Source organism: Mus pahari, chromosome 3 (assembly GCF_900095145.1).
Source record: "Mus pahari chromosome 3, PAHARI_EIJ_v1.1, whole genome shotgun sequence".
Lineage (NCBI taxonomy): Eukaryota > Metazoa > Chordata > Mammalia > Rodentia > Muridae > Mus > Mus pahari.
This window is the reverse complement of record NC_034592.1, coordinates 88336828-88353977: the sequence shown is the minus strand read 5'-3', so window position 1 is coordinate 88353977 and position 17150 is coordinate 88336828. Positions and strand designations below refer to the sequence as shown.

General features: G+C 47.0%; 1 protein-coding gene across 5 annotated transcripts in view; it reads left to right on the top strand.

Annotated features, from left to right (window-relative positions):
• Kiaa1549l (KIAA1549 like) overlaps positions 1 to 17150 on the top strand; it is a 274999-nt gene that overhangs the window by 148839 nt on the left and 109010 nt on the right. For 2 of the 5 annotated variants that reach the window (XM_021192931.2, XM_029536391.1), the window contains exons 2-4: positions 8172 to 8516; positions 11110 to 11733; positions 13966 to 14081. In XM_021192931.2, coding sequence (XP_021048590.1) covers positions 8172 to 8516; positions 11110 to 11733; positions 13966 to 14081 — 1085 coding nt within the window. Of the gene's footprint in view, positions 1 to 8171; positions 8517 to 8548; positions 10707 to 11109; positions 11734 to 13965; positions 14082 to 17150 lie in introns of those variants that run through there. The other 3 variants (XM_029536390.1, XM_029536389.1, XM_029536392.1) reach the window with 3 other exon arrangements.

Sequence of the window (17150 nt, the reverse complement as noted above, 5' to 3'; positions counted from 1 at the left end):
GCTGGATGCCGGGGGGGCTACTCCCAGGCGAACACCCCTCCTCAGGCGGGGAAAGGTGCCGGTGCCGGATCAGCCTGGGGACTGCTGCCAGGCGAACACCCCTCCTTGGGCGGGACAGCCGCCGGACCGGTATGGGTGTTTCGCCTGGGTGTATGTCTGTGCATTATGTGTGTCCACTGGCAGAAGAGACTGTCAGGTCCCCCAGGACTGGGGCTAGAGATAGTTGTGAGTCACCATGGGGATGCTAGGAATTAAAACTGGGTCCTCAGGCAAAACAGCCAATGTTCTTAACCACTGAGCCATCTCCCCAGTCCCTCATGTTCTTATTTCTGTTTTCTGTTGCAGGGTCTTTGTATATACTTGTTCCTCTGCATGGGACATTTTACATTCCCTTGTTCTTTGGGTCTTGATACTTTCTCAGTATTGCTTTTCTCTGATTCCTTGATGAAACCCCTACCCCCCTACTGTGTTCTAAGGATTATAGCATCTACAGGCTATAGTAGCTTCATGCTTACATTTGTGAGGATGTCAACGTTACATCCATATCTCCTATAGCTCAGTACATTCCATGAAGCCAGAGGTCATCCTTTTTTCCTCCAAGACATTGTTTACTCCATAGTGTGGCATATAGCAGTCATTTGCCGGGGGACAGAGAGGAGGAGGGAGAAGGGAAGAAATGAAGGAAGGGAGGAAGAGATGAATCAATATGAAAGATGCACATTTGGGTACGTGTAGTACTGATGAGTTCAATAACTTAAACCAGTGCATTGTGCTTCCCACGATTTTATTAATTAGAGGGCTCTCTTTTATTATTAAGCTATAATCTCTCTTCCCCTGGTCTGCTGTTAAATAACACATCCAAAAAGTTTTTCCATGGCTGGTCAGATGGCTTTTGGGTAAAGGCACTTACCATGGAGCCTGATGACTTGAGTTTGATCTCCAGGATACATATGGAGTAAAGAGAGAACTGACTCCTGCAAGCTACCCTCTGACCTCCACATCTGGATTCATGGAATGATCTATAGGAGTTATGGATGTACTGCTGACATCCTCACAAACGTAAACACGAGGCTACTATAGCCTGTACATGCATAATCCTTAGGAGACCGCAGTAGGAGGGTAGGGGTTTGATCAAGGACACACAACCATACAAATAAATGAATGTTTCAGAAAAGCCTTCCCATGTGTGTCAGAGAGATTCTGACCCCTGTCAATGAGTCTCTTTAAACGTTTGTGACAGCCCCCAGAACAGAGAGAAATAAAATGGACCCCTAAGGTCAATGGCAGATACAAACAGCCAGCATGCCTCCTGAAGGCTCTAGCCATCCAATGTTACATCAAACTCAAGATCACATCTTCATCCTCAGAGATAAGCTCTTTGTCCTCTGCTTTTGACAACACTGATACTTCAGGGTGCTAGGCTTTGACACTCATAAAGCTCTGAGTGTCCCCTGGGATCTCAGTGCAGGCAGACGGGGACCCCTCTTTACAAGGTAAGATCTCCACCAAGATAATCTCCTCTATTTCAATGTGCATTTAGGGGACTTAAGAGATGGCTAGGCAGTTAAAAACACTTGCTGCTCTTGCAGAGGACCTGAGTTGGGTTCCCAGCATCCACATGGCAGCTCACAGCAACCTGGAATTTCAGGTCCAGGGGTTCTGATACCCTCTTCTTGCTTTCCCGGGTACTGCATGCAATGATGCACATGAATACATCCAAGCAAAACACTCATTCACATGTAAGAAAAAAATACTAAAGCCTTTAAATTTAATTGATATGTGAAAACATAAAAGCTGTGCACGTTAATCAGATGCCACACCATGTACTGATGCATAGTATATTGCAGTATTTTAAAATTAGGTTGAACACATCTCCTAAAAATTTGTGGGGAAACAGACAAAGTCCATTCTTGTAGTTTTTGTGAAATGTGCAACACATTAGCTCTGGCCAGTGTTCTAGGCAGCAGTACACCAGAACATTCGGCTTCTGCCTAATCTTAACTTAGTACCACTGACCAACCTCTCCCCATCCCTCCCTATTCCTAATCCCCTGCCCACTTGTAACCCCCATTCTAATCTCAACTTCTTTAGTCGGTACTTGCTCTTTTTGGTTTTTGTTTGTTTGTTTGTTTACTTACTGAATGTGCATGGCGGGGGATTCATGCATGGTGTGGCAAATTTTGAGAACTGGTTCTCTCCTTCCACCACGTGGGTTCCAGGGATCAAACCAAGCCATTAGGCTTGGTAGCAAGTACCTGAAGCCACTGAGCCATTTTGGTGGCCTGAATGAGAATGCTCCCCCCCCCCCCCGAGGCTCATATATTTGAATACTTGGTCCCTAGGTGGTGTAACTATTTGGGAAGGATTAGGAAGGCCCTGCTGGTAGAGGTGTGCTTCTGGGGGTGGGCTTTGAGGCTTCACACACCGACATTGTTCCCACCCCCCCCCCAGTTAGCTTTCTCTGTCCTGGGCCTGTGTATTAGGATGTAAGTTCTTATCTACTGTTCTAGTGCCACTCCAGCCTGCCTGCTTCCCTGCCTTGATGCTCATGCACTCTAATTAATAACCCTCTGAAACTGTAAGTCCCACATAATCTCATCTGTAAGTTGCCTTGGTCATGGTGTCTCATCACAGCAATAGAAAAGGACCTAAGACAGGCATCTTGCCAGCCCCCATGTCAGTTTCTTAATGTGGCACTCAAATGTCATCCTGGTGGAGCAGTACAAAGAACCATGGCTGGATCCTAACTCAGTTTTAGAATTTTAATTTACTGTTTTATTTTTGAATCACTATACACGATAATAGGTTCCTTTTGGCACCTTCATATACACTAAGTTTGTCTAAACCTATTCTCCGTGCTCCACTCTCCCATCTCCCTGGCGTACTTCTCCTTCTGACCCCAATGTCACACAGTTTCTATTATGCTTCCCCTCCCTTACCAAAAGCCTCCTCTCCCCTCTCATGGCTGCTTTCTAGTTGCATGGCTTCCATCCACCTTCATCCCTATACATGTAAACATAAACACGTTGAAGCTAAGACCTGTGAACAGAAGAGGACATGTGATAAGCATGTTACCTGTTGCCTGGATTGCCTCTCTTAGAGTATTTTCTAGTTCTGCATGTTTCTCTGTACATTTCCTTTTTCTTTACAGTTGAATAATTATTATCTATTCTCTGCTAATGGACACCCAAGACGGTTCAATGTCCTTGCTATTGTGAATAGAACAGTAAGACATGGCTGGGCAGGTGTCTCAGTGATGAGATACAGAGGTCCTTCAGTTTTATGCCCAGGAATTCTGAATGTGAGTCGTATGGTAGTTTTATTTTTTATTTTTTGATAAATGTTTATACTGATTTATATGTGGCTTCGCCAATCTACATATTCACCAACAGTGAATAAGCGTTTCTCCTTCATTACATCCTTGTTGCTTTTTAAATGACAGTTATTCTGCCTGTGGTGAGACAGATCCTCTAAGTAGTTTTAATTTACCTGATGGCTGGAGGTTGGATATTACAATAATTATTTGTTGGATACTTGAATTTCTTCTTTTGAGATGACTTTAGCTCATCAGCCCATTTATTGACTGGCAGCTTGTTTGTGGTGTTTGATCTTGCAGTTCTTCATAGATTCTAAATGCACTATCGAGATGTAACATCTGCATCGAGATTGAAGCACGGCTGGCTCGCTCTCCTTCTCTAAGCTGTATGTCCACTCGGCTGATACGTTCCTTTGCTGTGTGGAGCTTTTCAATCTCATGTAATAGTGTTTGCCAATTCTTGAACTATTTCCAGTTCTACTTGGAGTTCTAAACAGGAAGTTCTACTACTACTACTATTATTATTTGGGTTATTTTCAAGACATGGTTCTACTGTTTTTAGCCTTGGCTGTCCTGGAACTAACTCTGTAAACCAGACTGTCCTTGAACTCACAAAGATCCACCTGCCTCTGCCTTCCAAGTGCTGGGATTAAAGGTGTGTGCTACTACCAGCTGGCTCTCTCTCTCTCTCTCTCTCTCTCTCTCTCTCTCTCTCTCTCTCTCTCTCTCTCTCTCTCATATGTAACTACCCACAGAGGTCAGAATAGAACAAGAATGTCTTGGACCTGGGCTCTGTTCTTCTGTGTAAAAGGCACTGAATGTTTGTTTCATTGCTTATGGTCTATAACTTACATACAGATGTGAATTTCAATGTATGAAATACCTTTTGGTTTAAGAATGGCAGAATTTTTACTACAGGCTGTTGATTTTGTCTTGCTATCTTGAATTTCTTCAGGCTCATGGTGAACTTCAGTCAGCTCCTCCTACATAGAAAGTAAATTATTTTTAAAGGGGGTTCCCCCACGATCATCTCTGCATAAGGAAGTTTTGAACACAGATAAGCCTGTATGTTTGTGCCTACTCTGTGTCTTCATTTACCAGTCATTTCAATTCATTGACATGCCTCTGATACACTATTTTTTGCAGTTCTTCACCCCAATCATCTTTTCAGTGGGTGTCACTTGCTAATCGGTGAATATGGCTTCTCCCTCAGCTTTATGTATGTCATTGTCAGTTTTGTTTTTAAATTATTACATTCTGAAGTCAACAGTGTTTGAGAAGTATCGAACACATATTCCAAGGGTTGAATTCTGAAAAGTCAGTTGAATTAAATTATTCAACACTTGGAGACAACAAGATGACATAAAAAGAGATTGCCACCAAACCAGATGGCTCAAGTTCGATTCTCAAGACCTACATCGTAGGACAGAAAATGATGCCCAAAAGTTATTTTGGACCTCTATGTGCCTGCATACACATACACTTTGTTGATTCAAATTGTCAGGCTTGGTGTGACATGCCTTCATCAGCTGAGACATGTCACTGGCCCAGACAGTGATCTTTAGAGTGTTTTCCTTCAACATTAAATGTCTCTGCCAGAAGCTACACTTTTTGTTTTTGTTTATAACTTATTACTGGGAGCTCATCACATGGTGCCCAGCCAATCATTGTGGTATTTTAAGAAGTTCGTTCATGAGGCTTCATGAATTCATGTGCTCAGAAGGTAGAGATAGTAATAATGCATGTCACACCGGAGCACAGCAGATGGCACTTCTTAAAACCTTTCACAGTTTACTTCCTTTCCCATTGGGAATTGTGTGAAAGAGTAAAAGCTCCCTTGGGAAGCCCTGGATTCTAGTCAGAAGGAACAAATCCACCTGAGGCCATCGTTCTTCACTTTAGCCTGGGGGTTTTCATCGGCCTCCTCCAGCTGTGGTCAGTAAAGCCCCTGCTTCCTCCTAGCAGCCGCTCCTTCCTTTTGCAGCATGGCTGTGAGAGAACATCTTGCTCAAAGCAAAAGCTGCTTGGCCCAATCATCCTTCTTCATTACCAGACTATGTCTTTGAAACAAGATGAGTTAGTTTTGACTCTGAAATCCAACCAACGGTTGAACCTGTTTTAATAAAAGCACACAGAGATCCTGTCACTTGACATCCAAATCATTAAGAAAGATTTTAAAACATAACTGTGAAATAACAAGATGTAAAACTATCTTAGACAGAGGTTCTGTTCAATCACACGCATCACAACCCGGTTAGATGCAAACACTCCACAGGCCACGTGGGAGACGACATGGATGGGGGGTGGGGAGGATGAAGCCATGCCACCTGCCTTCCATGTGAATCTGCAGCGGCCTTTGAGAAGTCACATGTGGTAACACTGAAGCACAACTTCCACTGTAAACCATGAAGCAGGTCCCAAGAAGAACCGGGACCTCCGCACAATGCTCCCGTTGTCCGTTGAAAGTGGCTTTGCCTAGCTGAGGCCATAGGGAATGTGGGGTCCTGCAGATAGAGGCCCAAGAGTTCTGATGTGGCTGTAAGGAGTCAGTCAGCCTTTTGAGGGTGCCTTACTCAGAAGACATTGGTCTTTACATAATGCAACAATCCCAATCCCGTTGAGGATGTTGGCAGTGTGGGTTTAAACTTAACAAACCCTAAAATGACTTGAGGCCAGTTTCTTACATCTCAATCCTAACTATGGGGAAAAAGTTAAAAACAAGAATACAGGGCCAGAGAGATGGCTCAGAGATTAAGAGCACTTGTTGTTCTTCCAAGGGACCAATGTTCGATTCCCACATGGTGGCTCAGAACTATCTGTAAATCCAGTTACAGGGAGTCTGACACCTTCTGCTGTGGGCACCAGACAGGCATGTGGTATGCACAGATACATGCAGGCAAAATACCCATACATATAAAGTTAAAATAAGTTAAAAATTTATTTAAAAAAGAAAAAGGGAACTCACAAGAGCACAGAAGATCAAAAGGAAAGCTGACCACGTGTTCTTACTTAGGGTGAAAGACACCGTCCACCTGTCCTTCTCCAAGCTGCACAAGGGGAAACTGGAAACACCATCTTAGAAGACCATCACAGCTCAGCTTTTGTCACGGAGAGGCTGTTGCGTATTCGCAAAGCCTTCCTATTATAAGACTTTCTCCAGTTGTTCCTTTTTCGGTTGGCAGAATACAGTCCCTGAGAAAAGCAACTGGAGATGCAGCCTAGGGCCCCTCATACCGACCTCTCTTCCAGCAGAGGCTGTCCCCTTTGTGGGCCACAGCTCCTCTTACATTAAACAAGCAAGGCCAGGCCGTAATCAGAGCTTGTTTGTTTCGTGATTTTCTGCATAGACAGCTGGTCCCTCCTCCTCCATGAGTTTATTTGCTCGCCCCACAGTAGCTGAGTGGAGTAGTTTGGCTGTGTCTGTTGTCCTTATACGTGCAACTGAGGCCAGAGACACGTGCCCAGCTCTGGGTGGCTGAAGATATTTAACAATCAGACCTTCTGAATTCCTAATAAACAGATTCTATCAAATGGCTCTACTGTTTTCACGAAGAGTGTAGAAATCTGTCCAAGTATCATTCCTTTAATTTAAAATGCTTAAAGCATTACAGCCCAAGGAGACCACTCAGTTGATAAAGTCCTTGCCCCTGGAACAAGAGGAACTAATTGAGTTTGCTCTCCAGAGGCCAGTAAAAAGCTAAGCACACTGGTGCATGCTTGTAATCCCAGCATGGGGGATGTGGAGACAGGAGGATTGATCTCTGGGACCTTCTAGCTAGTTAGTTCAGCTTACTTGGCAAGTTCTAGGTCCCAGTGAGAAATCTTGTCTCAAAGAACTATGGACGATGGCTCTTGAGAAACAAATGGCACCTAAGGCTGATATCCAACAAGGCTGCCCTCTGCCATATTTGTGGCCAGAACCATGGGTCCCTCCATGTGTACTCTTTGGTTGGTGGTCCAGTCCCTGGGAACTCCGGGGGAGAGGGGCATCTGAAGGCCACACCTTCTAATAGTGCCACTCCCTGGCCCAAGCATATACAAACCATCACAGAGCCTATTAGAGTCCCTACGAGGCACATGTGGCAAGATTTGTGTTCCTAAGGCAAAAAGTGGCAAGAGTGATTTTGAGCTCCTGGAAGCTAGAACTACACAGTTCATCAAAGGGAGGAAGGTGCGTGCATGACACGTGGCATCCCAGACTTCCATGTTCCATGCCCTGCTTTCCTGCTGTGTGTCAATCACTCCTACCTGTCAATCTCTCCTCAGCTTCCTGCTGGGCGTCACACATTGTGCTGACAGTTCCGGTCTCAGCAGGAGCTTCTAGTGACACCAGGCCTTTTGAGAGGTGTCTCCCGTCCTAGGTGGAATATGAATAATTTTTCTTTTGGAAATAACCTAATGTGAAAGAAATCCCTTCTGCTCCTTGACACAGCATGAACAAAGAACCAGGGATCCTTTTAAATCCAAGAGAAATGCATTCTATTGAAGCCATTTATCCTTGAGATATTTTCTTGAGTATATTTTTCACATTCCTTCAGTCTTGTGCATCATGGGTTCTCGGGTCATGTCTCTTTTGGTATCATTTGCTAGTTGCAGGCAGCCACATCTTTCTGATTTTTCTATGCTTTAAGCCTAGTAAGTAATAGAAAGCCATTTAAACCCACGAGTGTCTCCCATAATGTTGTTTTAAAATCCCTTCATCAAGCAGGCGTGGTGGAACATACATTACTGCCAGTCATGGGGGGGTGGGGGGGAGCAGGTCTTGCCTGCTGTCTTGCCTGCTCCTTGCCTCCAGCGCCCGCCCACTGCAGCCGCATCCTGATCCCACATCTCATGTGGATGCTTTCCTTCACAGGGACAGACAATCTACAGATTCATGTCACTCCGACCTCAGAGTCCTTTCCCCTTGGGAAATTGTTACCAATTTCACCAACATGGCCTTTCTTGGAAGTCAAGTCTTCCTCAGCAGCGGACAGACTCAAGAACGTGCTGGGACGGCCTCCTGACAACGCGACCTTGCCGAAGCTACCCCAGACACCCCTGCCCAAGGCACACAGTAGGACCAGGGCGCATGTGGACTTCTCGTCATCGCTTTACCAAGGAAGTGGACATAGCGCCTCCCTGGATCTTGCCAAGGACCCCACTGAGACTCTGTTCCAAACAAGACCTGAAGGGGGAAGAGAAGCAGCGGACATGTCAGGTTTGCCTCGCACCAGCATGCTTCCCCCATTACCTACAGCCCCATCAGCCACCTCAAGCGCTGTCTCCCCATCACAGCCCCTGGTAGAGATGCCTTCCCTTTCAAAGCATCTGTTGAGGTCAGACAGCTCCCTTCTCCCTCCGCCATCATCATCTTCATTGGCCCCCGACTCACCGCATTCCATCCCCCCTCCTAAGCCAGTACAGCAGCCCACCAAAGTGCCTTTGTTTCCCCAAATGACACCAGCTGACTCCTCGTCAGGTCAGAGCCCAGTTAATGTCCTGAACCCATTTTTTCATAAAACAAACCTCTTTCCATCCAGAAATGCCCAGACTCTCATAGGTACCCCTCGCCTAGACTTTTCTACATCCTCAACAAAGCAGTACTCTGAGCTGTCCCCATCAGAGAGTCCCCACTCAGCAGCTTCCCCAACTCCTGGGGTTCTGAGCTCCATAGCAGAACTGGACCACCTGTCTCTCCCTTCCCTAGCCCCTGGAGGCCTTCCAGGTGGAACCTCCTCACGGTCCACGTGGAAAGAGGCTTTGAGCCCTGTATCTACCCAGCCAGCCCGCACAGCGGGGTCTGTCAGAGGGCGCAGTGCAGAATCATTGCCCATTTATCTGCGCACAGCGGCAGCAAGCTATGAGGCCTGGGCCCCACGATTCCAGACTGCAGAGTCAGTGATGACCAGCAGAGAGCTAGCCCCTGTTCCTCCTACAAATAGTTTGGCCAACTGGCCACATTTGTCAGAAGTGCCAGAGAGTTCCAGGAAGCCCACCCTCTCCCCAGAGAGCAAACCTTCCTCTTTGGTGCCTCCTCCTCAGCCTCTCACTACACTCGGTCAAGGGCAAATGGTCCACCCTGAGGCAGCTCCTGGATCACCACCGAAGGGGACAGGCACCCCTCTCTTCCTGCTTACTGTCCTCCAGTCCAATGAGGACCACGCCTCTCAAGCCCCTGCGCCAGAGGCACCCACGGCCCGGGAAGATGACCGTGATGAGGACCTTCCTGAAGCCACACAGCTTCTCTCAAGCAAACTTCCTAATCCTCCTCCTACAATTTGGACATTTCCTCAGCAAAAGGAGGACAGCGCGGCAGCCATTTTCTGGATAAATGAAAAGGCAAACGGGACAGCTTCTCTGTGGGCTCTGCCAACGAAAGAGGCCCCCAGTCGTCGTGCAGTGAAGGGATCCACCTCTGATTTTAGCACAGGTCGTCTCTCACCTCTCATCATGACAGCACTAAGAACAGACCTCTCTCCTCCAGGGTCACCTCCATCATCCACGCTCACCACACAAGCCTCTTCTCCTCGCTCTTCTGGCACCAAGCTAGAGACTCTCGCAGCTGTCACAAGCCAGTCAGAGTTGCCAGCTTCAGCTTCCAAACAGGTGACAGAACTTCCCTCCTCCACCGACGTCCGTGGTCTCCCAACAATGGGAGGCATGAGAAAGCCAGCAGCCACAGATGTTTTCTGGAGCTTTCTTTCAGCAGAAACTGCATCCCTCGCCACACAATCGGGGCTATCTGGCTCTCAGCAGCCAACCAATCACGATGTAAACACTCATACAATTAACTCCACACATTGGGAACTTCATCCAGCCTCAGCGGCTCTTCCCGGTGGTACAACTTCAGCTGCCAATGCATTACAATCTCAGAATTTCAAAGAGATTGCTGGGCAGCTGGTGGCTGCAGACAGCTTTAACTTCCAGGACACAGTCCTCAATCCCAGGACCAGCCAGCCTCTCCAACTCTCAGAAGAAGCTGTAGTCGAAAGCCACACAGACCTCCTGCCCACAGGCAAGCATGCCAGAGACTTCGACACAGAAATGGTTCATTACTACTCCCCCACAAGTCAACATCCTATGTCACAACTGCCCATCCGGCCAGCCCATCCTTTTTGGCCAACCTGGCCAAGTTTAGCTTCTGCGGCTAGCTTGCACCAAATGCTTTCAGACGGAACAGACACAGGTTCACAAATTTACAGTGACATCTATCTGTCACCGGGGGAAAATGGCTCCCCACAATCCCAGAGTGTCCTGGAATATCACTCATCTACAGCCTCACCTTCCGTATCAACCGGTGCCTTTTCCAGGACCCCTTCCAAAGTACTGCGAACCTCCCGGCGCCCCAAGAAATGGACAGGTGCAGCCACTCACACAGGTAGTTTGTTTCCTGGTACCCAGAAAACAGGTATGACTGCTTTTTCGGCCAAAGCATCTTCAAGCTTCACACAGATGCTCAGCTTTGCTTTGAAGCAGCCTGCCTCCCCTCGGTCAGAGTGAGGTACAGCTCCAGACAGGCAGGCCGCCGATCCACCCCGCCTACCTGAGTTTTTATTTTTTTTATTTTTTTTTAAAGTATTCAGAATGTATGTCTTGTTATCAACAACCATGGCTTTGCTGTGAGCGGCATTCTCGTTATGGCTGATTGACTTAATGAACCTAAGGCTGTTTCCCTGAGCTCTCCCCTCTGCGAGCCTGAGATGCAGAGATTTCTTACACTAGCAAGCTCATAAGCGACATTCCTTCATCATCAAGACCGTGGCGTGTGCATCCCGGTCCAGTGACACATTTTTCCTTTTCTCTCTTTGCAGTGGGAACCTCTGTGCCCTCCAAAGGAGAACTGTCAGCAACCGCAGCAGCCACCGCCACCACCACGTTGTTTCTGAGAAAATCAAGTCCAGCGCCACTGTCTGCGGCCCTCACTGCTAAGGGCACTGGCGGCGGAGGCGGCGGCAGCAGCAGCTTAGCCAAGAGCAGTCTGACCACTGCTCTAGCAAAAAATGTCACCAACAAGGCAGCCTCAGGCCCAAAGGTGACAGCAGGGACCATCCACACAGCCTTCTCATTCACACCGACCTACATGCTCGCCCGGACAGCACACAGCTTGAGCACACACACAGCCGTGCAAGGGGCCACAGGCTCTGTGTCAGGCCTGTTGTCCACAACACACCTCCCCAAGAAGCCACAAGCCACGCACACTGGTCTCCCCAATCCTACCAGGCCAGACACACCCAGAGCATCCACGCCCCGCCCACTGACAGTCACTGCCGCGCTAACGTCCATGACGGCATCAGTAAAGGCCACGAGACTGCCATCTTTGCAGACAGGAAACACGGATGCTGCTTTTCCAGCTGTGTCTACTGCGATGGTCACAACTGGCAGAATGGCATCCAACTTGGACTGTCAGATGTCCCACAAGTCCCTAGTGAAGACAGGTAAGAGGTCACTGTCTTATTGTTCTGCAGTCCTGACTTCAGAGAGGTGACAGAAAGTGCCAAACCAGTGCTTGTCCATCAGGAGCACTCTTGTTCCAAGAGGCATTTGGCTTTGTCACGCTTGGGGAAGGGAGTATTATTTGGAACTTGCAGGCACTTAGAATTATGTTTAACATTCTCCAGCGCTCAGTCTGCACAGTAATGACTGTCTGCAGCTGGGGACAACACTCAGTCGCTAAAGTGCTTAACATAAGGACCCGAGTTAACCACTTTGAATCCGTGTTTTTAAAAAGCTGGGTATGACAGAGGAGAAACAGGCAGACCTCTGGGGCTCACTGTCCAGTCAATCTAGCCTACTGGATGAGCTGCAGTGAGAGACCCTGTTTCAAAAAACAAGGTGGGTAGTACCTGAGGGATAACCTGGGCTTGTCCTCTTGTTTCCACGTGCAAAGACATGCATAGACACACAACTGAATACATACATGCACCTGCACTCAGTTGAGTGTGTGCATGTACATGCACACTCATGTGCACACACAAATGCACACGTGCACACGTGAGGTAGGAAGGCAGAAACAGACTAATCCATATGTCAAGGTTGAGAAACCTCGACTCCTAGTCAGTTTTAGAGGAGGGGAACATTGGATGACATGGATTCTAGTCCCAGGACTGGTTCTGATGTCAGAGGTGCCCAGGAAAACCCCAAGTAGTCCAGTGGGTCAGGGAATGCCAGAACGCAGCGTGCTTGGTGAAGCACACCAGGGATGTCTCACATGAATAAACAATGTGATTCATTTAGCACTAAGTCTTGGGAAGTGCTGCACCATTCAGAAAGGATTTCTTAATCGACAGAGGCCAAGTAGACAGTTAAGACACACAGGAGGAAGCCAGGAAGTCAGATGATTTCTTTGGGGCAGGTGATACTGGAGCCATGAGCAAAGTGGGGTTGCTCTCTCCTTTGCCCTGCACCCCGGTTGCAGCAAGTCTAGCAGGCATAACGTGCTGCCAGTAGTGGAGCAGTGTTTTCTATAAAAAGCATTAGACAGAGTATTTGAAAGAGCACGCCAGTGTTGAGTGCTCATGTCCCGCCTTCCTCCTCGACCCACAAAGAAAGAAAGGAAATTATATCTCAAGACATATCTTATTCTAAAATGGGAAATCGTGAGGCTAGGCGCAGCAGAGAATACAGTATCTCTTTCCGTTTCTCAAGATGATACCATCTGGGTTTTATCCCCAACTCCCCTCTCCAGATCCTTACCTTCTCCCAGTCCTGCTCCATTCAGAAACACCTTCTGGGCTCCTCTTCCCTGCCCTGGCACTAGCCTCGGCTGACCATGGTGACCAGACACCAGCTCTTCCCACTCTCATGCCTGAATATCCCTTCGCTCCATCCACCCCCCTCCACTGCCACCTGCCTAGTGCCTGCTGTCACCATCATTTACCTGAATTTCTGCAACCCTACACACATATCTATCTTCATTCCTGTCTTCTTCAATCTATTTGCCAGCCTGTTGTTGAGAGAATCTTCTAGAATGCATTTCTTTGTTTTAAATCCCTTATTTTCTGTCTCCCTTAGAACCAAACTAAACACGAACACTGACATGGTTCACCTCTTTCCCCCCATGCCTCTCCTGGATCTGGGAGTGTGTGTGGAGGGGTCACAGTCTCCCCCAACCTAGCCTGGCTGACTGCTGCTGTCCTTGAATACTCATTGGAAACACCAATCCCCATGGAAACCTCCCCGTATCCCAGCCTTTTCCAAAAACCCTGACACAACTCTGTTGTCCTTCTCATAGTGACTATTAAATTCTGTCACTGGTGCCATTTGCATGCCCATCTGTGAACTGGACCTGTCCCTTCTGGACTCAGGGTTGATTAGAGCTGTAGAGTCCAGCTCAGGGACCGTCCATCTCTAAGTACATTGTCAACGGATGCTGTTACAGAAATGTGGTTGCACGCTGACTCACTGGGGACCAGGCATACAGGGGCTGGTCCTCAAGGTCAGAGGCAGCATGGATTAGAAATGAACTGCCATCAGAAAACCGGCTCTTTGGCATTAGAACGCCATATATGGCTTGGGCCTTAATTAGAACCGATAGTCACTTCTCCCAGCCTGTCACCTGATTGAGTGACCTTTGCTTATTCAGCTGTGCTCTGGATTTGATGGACATAGAGGCTGGGGGGCTGCTTGTTCATTATGTGGTTCATTCTTGCTTCTATTTCACCCCACAGTTTTCTTCCTAACTCAGAGGAGAATTCAGAGCAGCGAGTCCTTGAAGCTTGGGGTAACCAAAGGGCTCACACAGGCATTGCGGAAGGCTTTCCACCAGAATGATGTCTCAGCTCACGTAAGCGTCTTGCTTTCTAAATGCAGTTCCGTTCACGCAGCTCTTGGGTCCAGAGAAGGAGAAGATGTTTTCCTCCTTGGTAGATGCCACACCCACACTTGCCAAAGTGGAATCTTTTGTCATTTTGGCTGGTAGCTAACATCCTGTGGCTGGAGGAAAAGGTCATTTCAAGATGAAAACTTGAGACTAATTACCTTATATTACTTTGATACTTTAAAACAATGTCATATTGTTACATGATTTGAGGAATATTTATTATCCTCTAGAAGTGTACGTCACACTGTTTTGCTCTCTCTTTATCGTCTGAATAAATACTGTTTATTTCTAGACATGTGACAGGTATAATAAAGCCTGATAGACATTTGCATGCTTATAATCCCAGAACATGAGAGGCTGAGACAGGGGGATGGACCCAAGTTTGTGGCTACCTTGAGCTACAGACTAAGTAAGACTCTGTCTCAAAAATTCAACCCTGAAACCATTTGTACTAACAACAACAACAACAACAAAAGCCCAAATTACTCAGATCTGTAAGAAGAGTTCCACTTTGTTTGGTATGCCAGCAGCAGACAGGGAAGTAAACATTTTTCCCTCCAAACACGTTCATGCCAAGTACTGCCTAATAACTGCTGGCTGGTTTCAATGGCACAGCCAAGTAACAGAGCCATTGTTTTTCAGTCTTTTGGGTTCATCCCAAGTAAATGCAACTGGCAGTCAGCGAGCTCCCTTTTGTTTCACTTAAACACATCATCTGGCTTCCTCTTTCGATGGTCTGGGTGACAGCTGCACTCAGGATAAGGGTCCCACCCCACCCATCACACAGAGGACCAGGGATGGGGTTTTGGCACATCCTCTATTGGTCATTGTCAGTCTCTCTTTTACGATTCTAAAAAAAGAAATTGAGAGGAAGAAGGAAGGGCGAGAAGGAGGGGAAAGCACTCTTCACTGGGTGATCCCTGTGCTGGGGACATCAACATTTTTAATTCAAAAGTTAACCACGTAACTGCTCCCCTTCATCTGCCTGCTATGGTCTCCACTGACCCGCAGCCATTTTTCAATGACCTCTGTGGCTTTGGCTTTTCTGCGCGATTACAGACCACTGCAACAGCCACTAGTCCTTAAACCTACTTGGTGCACTTTGTAAACTTAGCACATTTCTTTTGATACTTTTATGGTAGCACAATGCAATTAATACACTACAATTAATTAGTAAATCATGTTCATTTGCCATGAGTAAATGGTAGTGGCAAAAATAGCCTGCTAAGTTGCAGTGAGCTGCTGCTGCTGCTGCCTGCACAAGGCCAGGAGGCAGGCCCTGGCATCCCCTCTGTTCAGTTACTGGTTGATGTTTTTGTTCATTTTTTAAAGACATGCAAGGGTTAGAAATGTATTAAAAGCAGATAGTCTGTGGACCAAGGCTTGCGCTTTGAAGTAATTAAAAGGGCTGGAAAGTCCCCAGCTTGCTCACTGGGTGGGTTGTTGTTCTTTGGGGCCATGTTCCTGTGCCATCCCTGGTTAGCCATTCTAAGAAAAGATCCAGTGGAGAACACATGCTAGAAGGACCAAACTGTACCTCCCATGTAGCAAAAGCAGTTTTCTTGGCTTCTTTGAAAAATATTTGTGACCTGGGGCCTTGTGCGTGATGAGAAACAGTTTTCCCCTAGCCTGTCTCCCCAGTCCTACAGGACACTGATGCGGCTGCAGGGATCAAGGGAGCATGCGAAGGTTAAAGTAGCTTCACATAGGAATATGGTTTCACAGCATGAAGTCTGTGGGAGACAGAGGTGGTGCTGGGCATAGTCATGACCTGTGTATTAGTGTAAAGCATGGTTAGATGGTCGACTGTATGTGATCTGGGTTTTATAACCATGAATAACAGAAGGGAGGCTGGAGATTACACTTAGCTGGGTAGAGCTTTTGTCTACCGTGCACGGAGCCCTAGGTTCCACCTCCAGCCATGAACACACACACAAACAAACACCCATACACACACGCGCATGCATATACACATGCATACACACTAGCCATACAAACGCCCACACATATGTACAGACACAAACACCCACACATATGCACGGACACAAATGCCCACATGCATGCACACACAGATGTCCACAGGCACGCACAGACACAAATGCAACCCACTTGTGCATAGAAATGAAGAGATTACAAAGCAGCATCTACTTTGCATACATACATTTGTATGAATATGCATGTATATTTCTTTACATGTATATAAATATATATACACAAAATATGTGTTCCAGGGTAAAGATGATTGGAAGAAGATACACCTTGCAGGTGGTGATGGTTAATACCCAAGTTCTGTTTTCAAAACTCTAATTTTATGATAAACATTACATTTAATATATTAAAAAAACAAAACCCACATTTAAAACTGTAAACATACAACTATCCACTGGGAGAGAGAGGGCTCAGACCATCAGTGTTCCTTAAGATTCGCCTGGGAGAGAGCCCTCTGATTTATCCCCACCCAGGCCTTGAACCAGGAGCTAAGCCAGGGATGGAGCCAAGTCTGAAGGCCTCCTCTCTGCTACAAGGGGAACACTCTGCCTTCTGCCTCCCAAGAGTGGAGAGATATAACTTTTTTCCAACAGCACTCTGTCCCTTAGTCATCCCTTCTGTCCACTGTCCCCTCTCTGACTTTGATGATACTGCTCATTGGATCATATTCAAAACACTTAAGGAATCCAAAACCAGGTTTAGCTTTATCTTATTTGGTGTCTAATGTGAGTTTGTGGGGTTACAGGTCTCCGCCCACTTTGATCCCAAACAACTGCAGAGCATTTCTATGTCCACTCTAGTCCATTTTCGCTCCCAAATAAATGATGCAGAGACCTGATATCTTTTTCTTATCCACAAGCTGCTGGCACGGTGCTAGGCAGGTTCTAAGCTATTCTCACCATCTATCTTGCCTACATCTTAGCCATGGGGCCCTTTACCTGCATCTGAGTCTTGCACTGGCTCACTCTGGTTCACTCATGGCAAATCCTCTTGGTCCATCCACATGGTCTCCATGCCTTCTCTCTTCCTTTCCTTCATCACTCT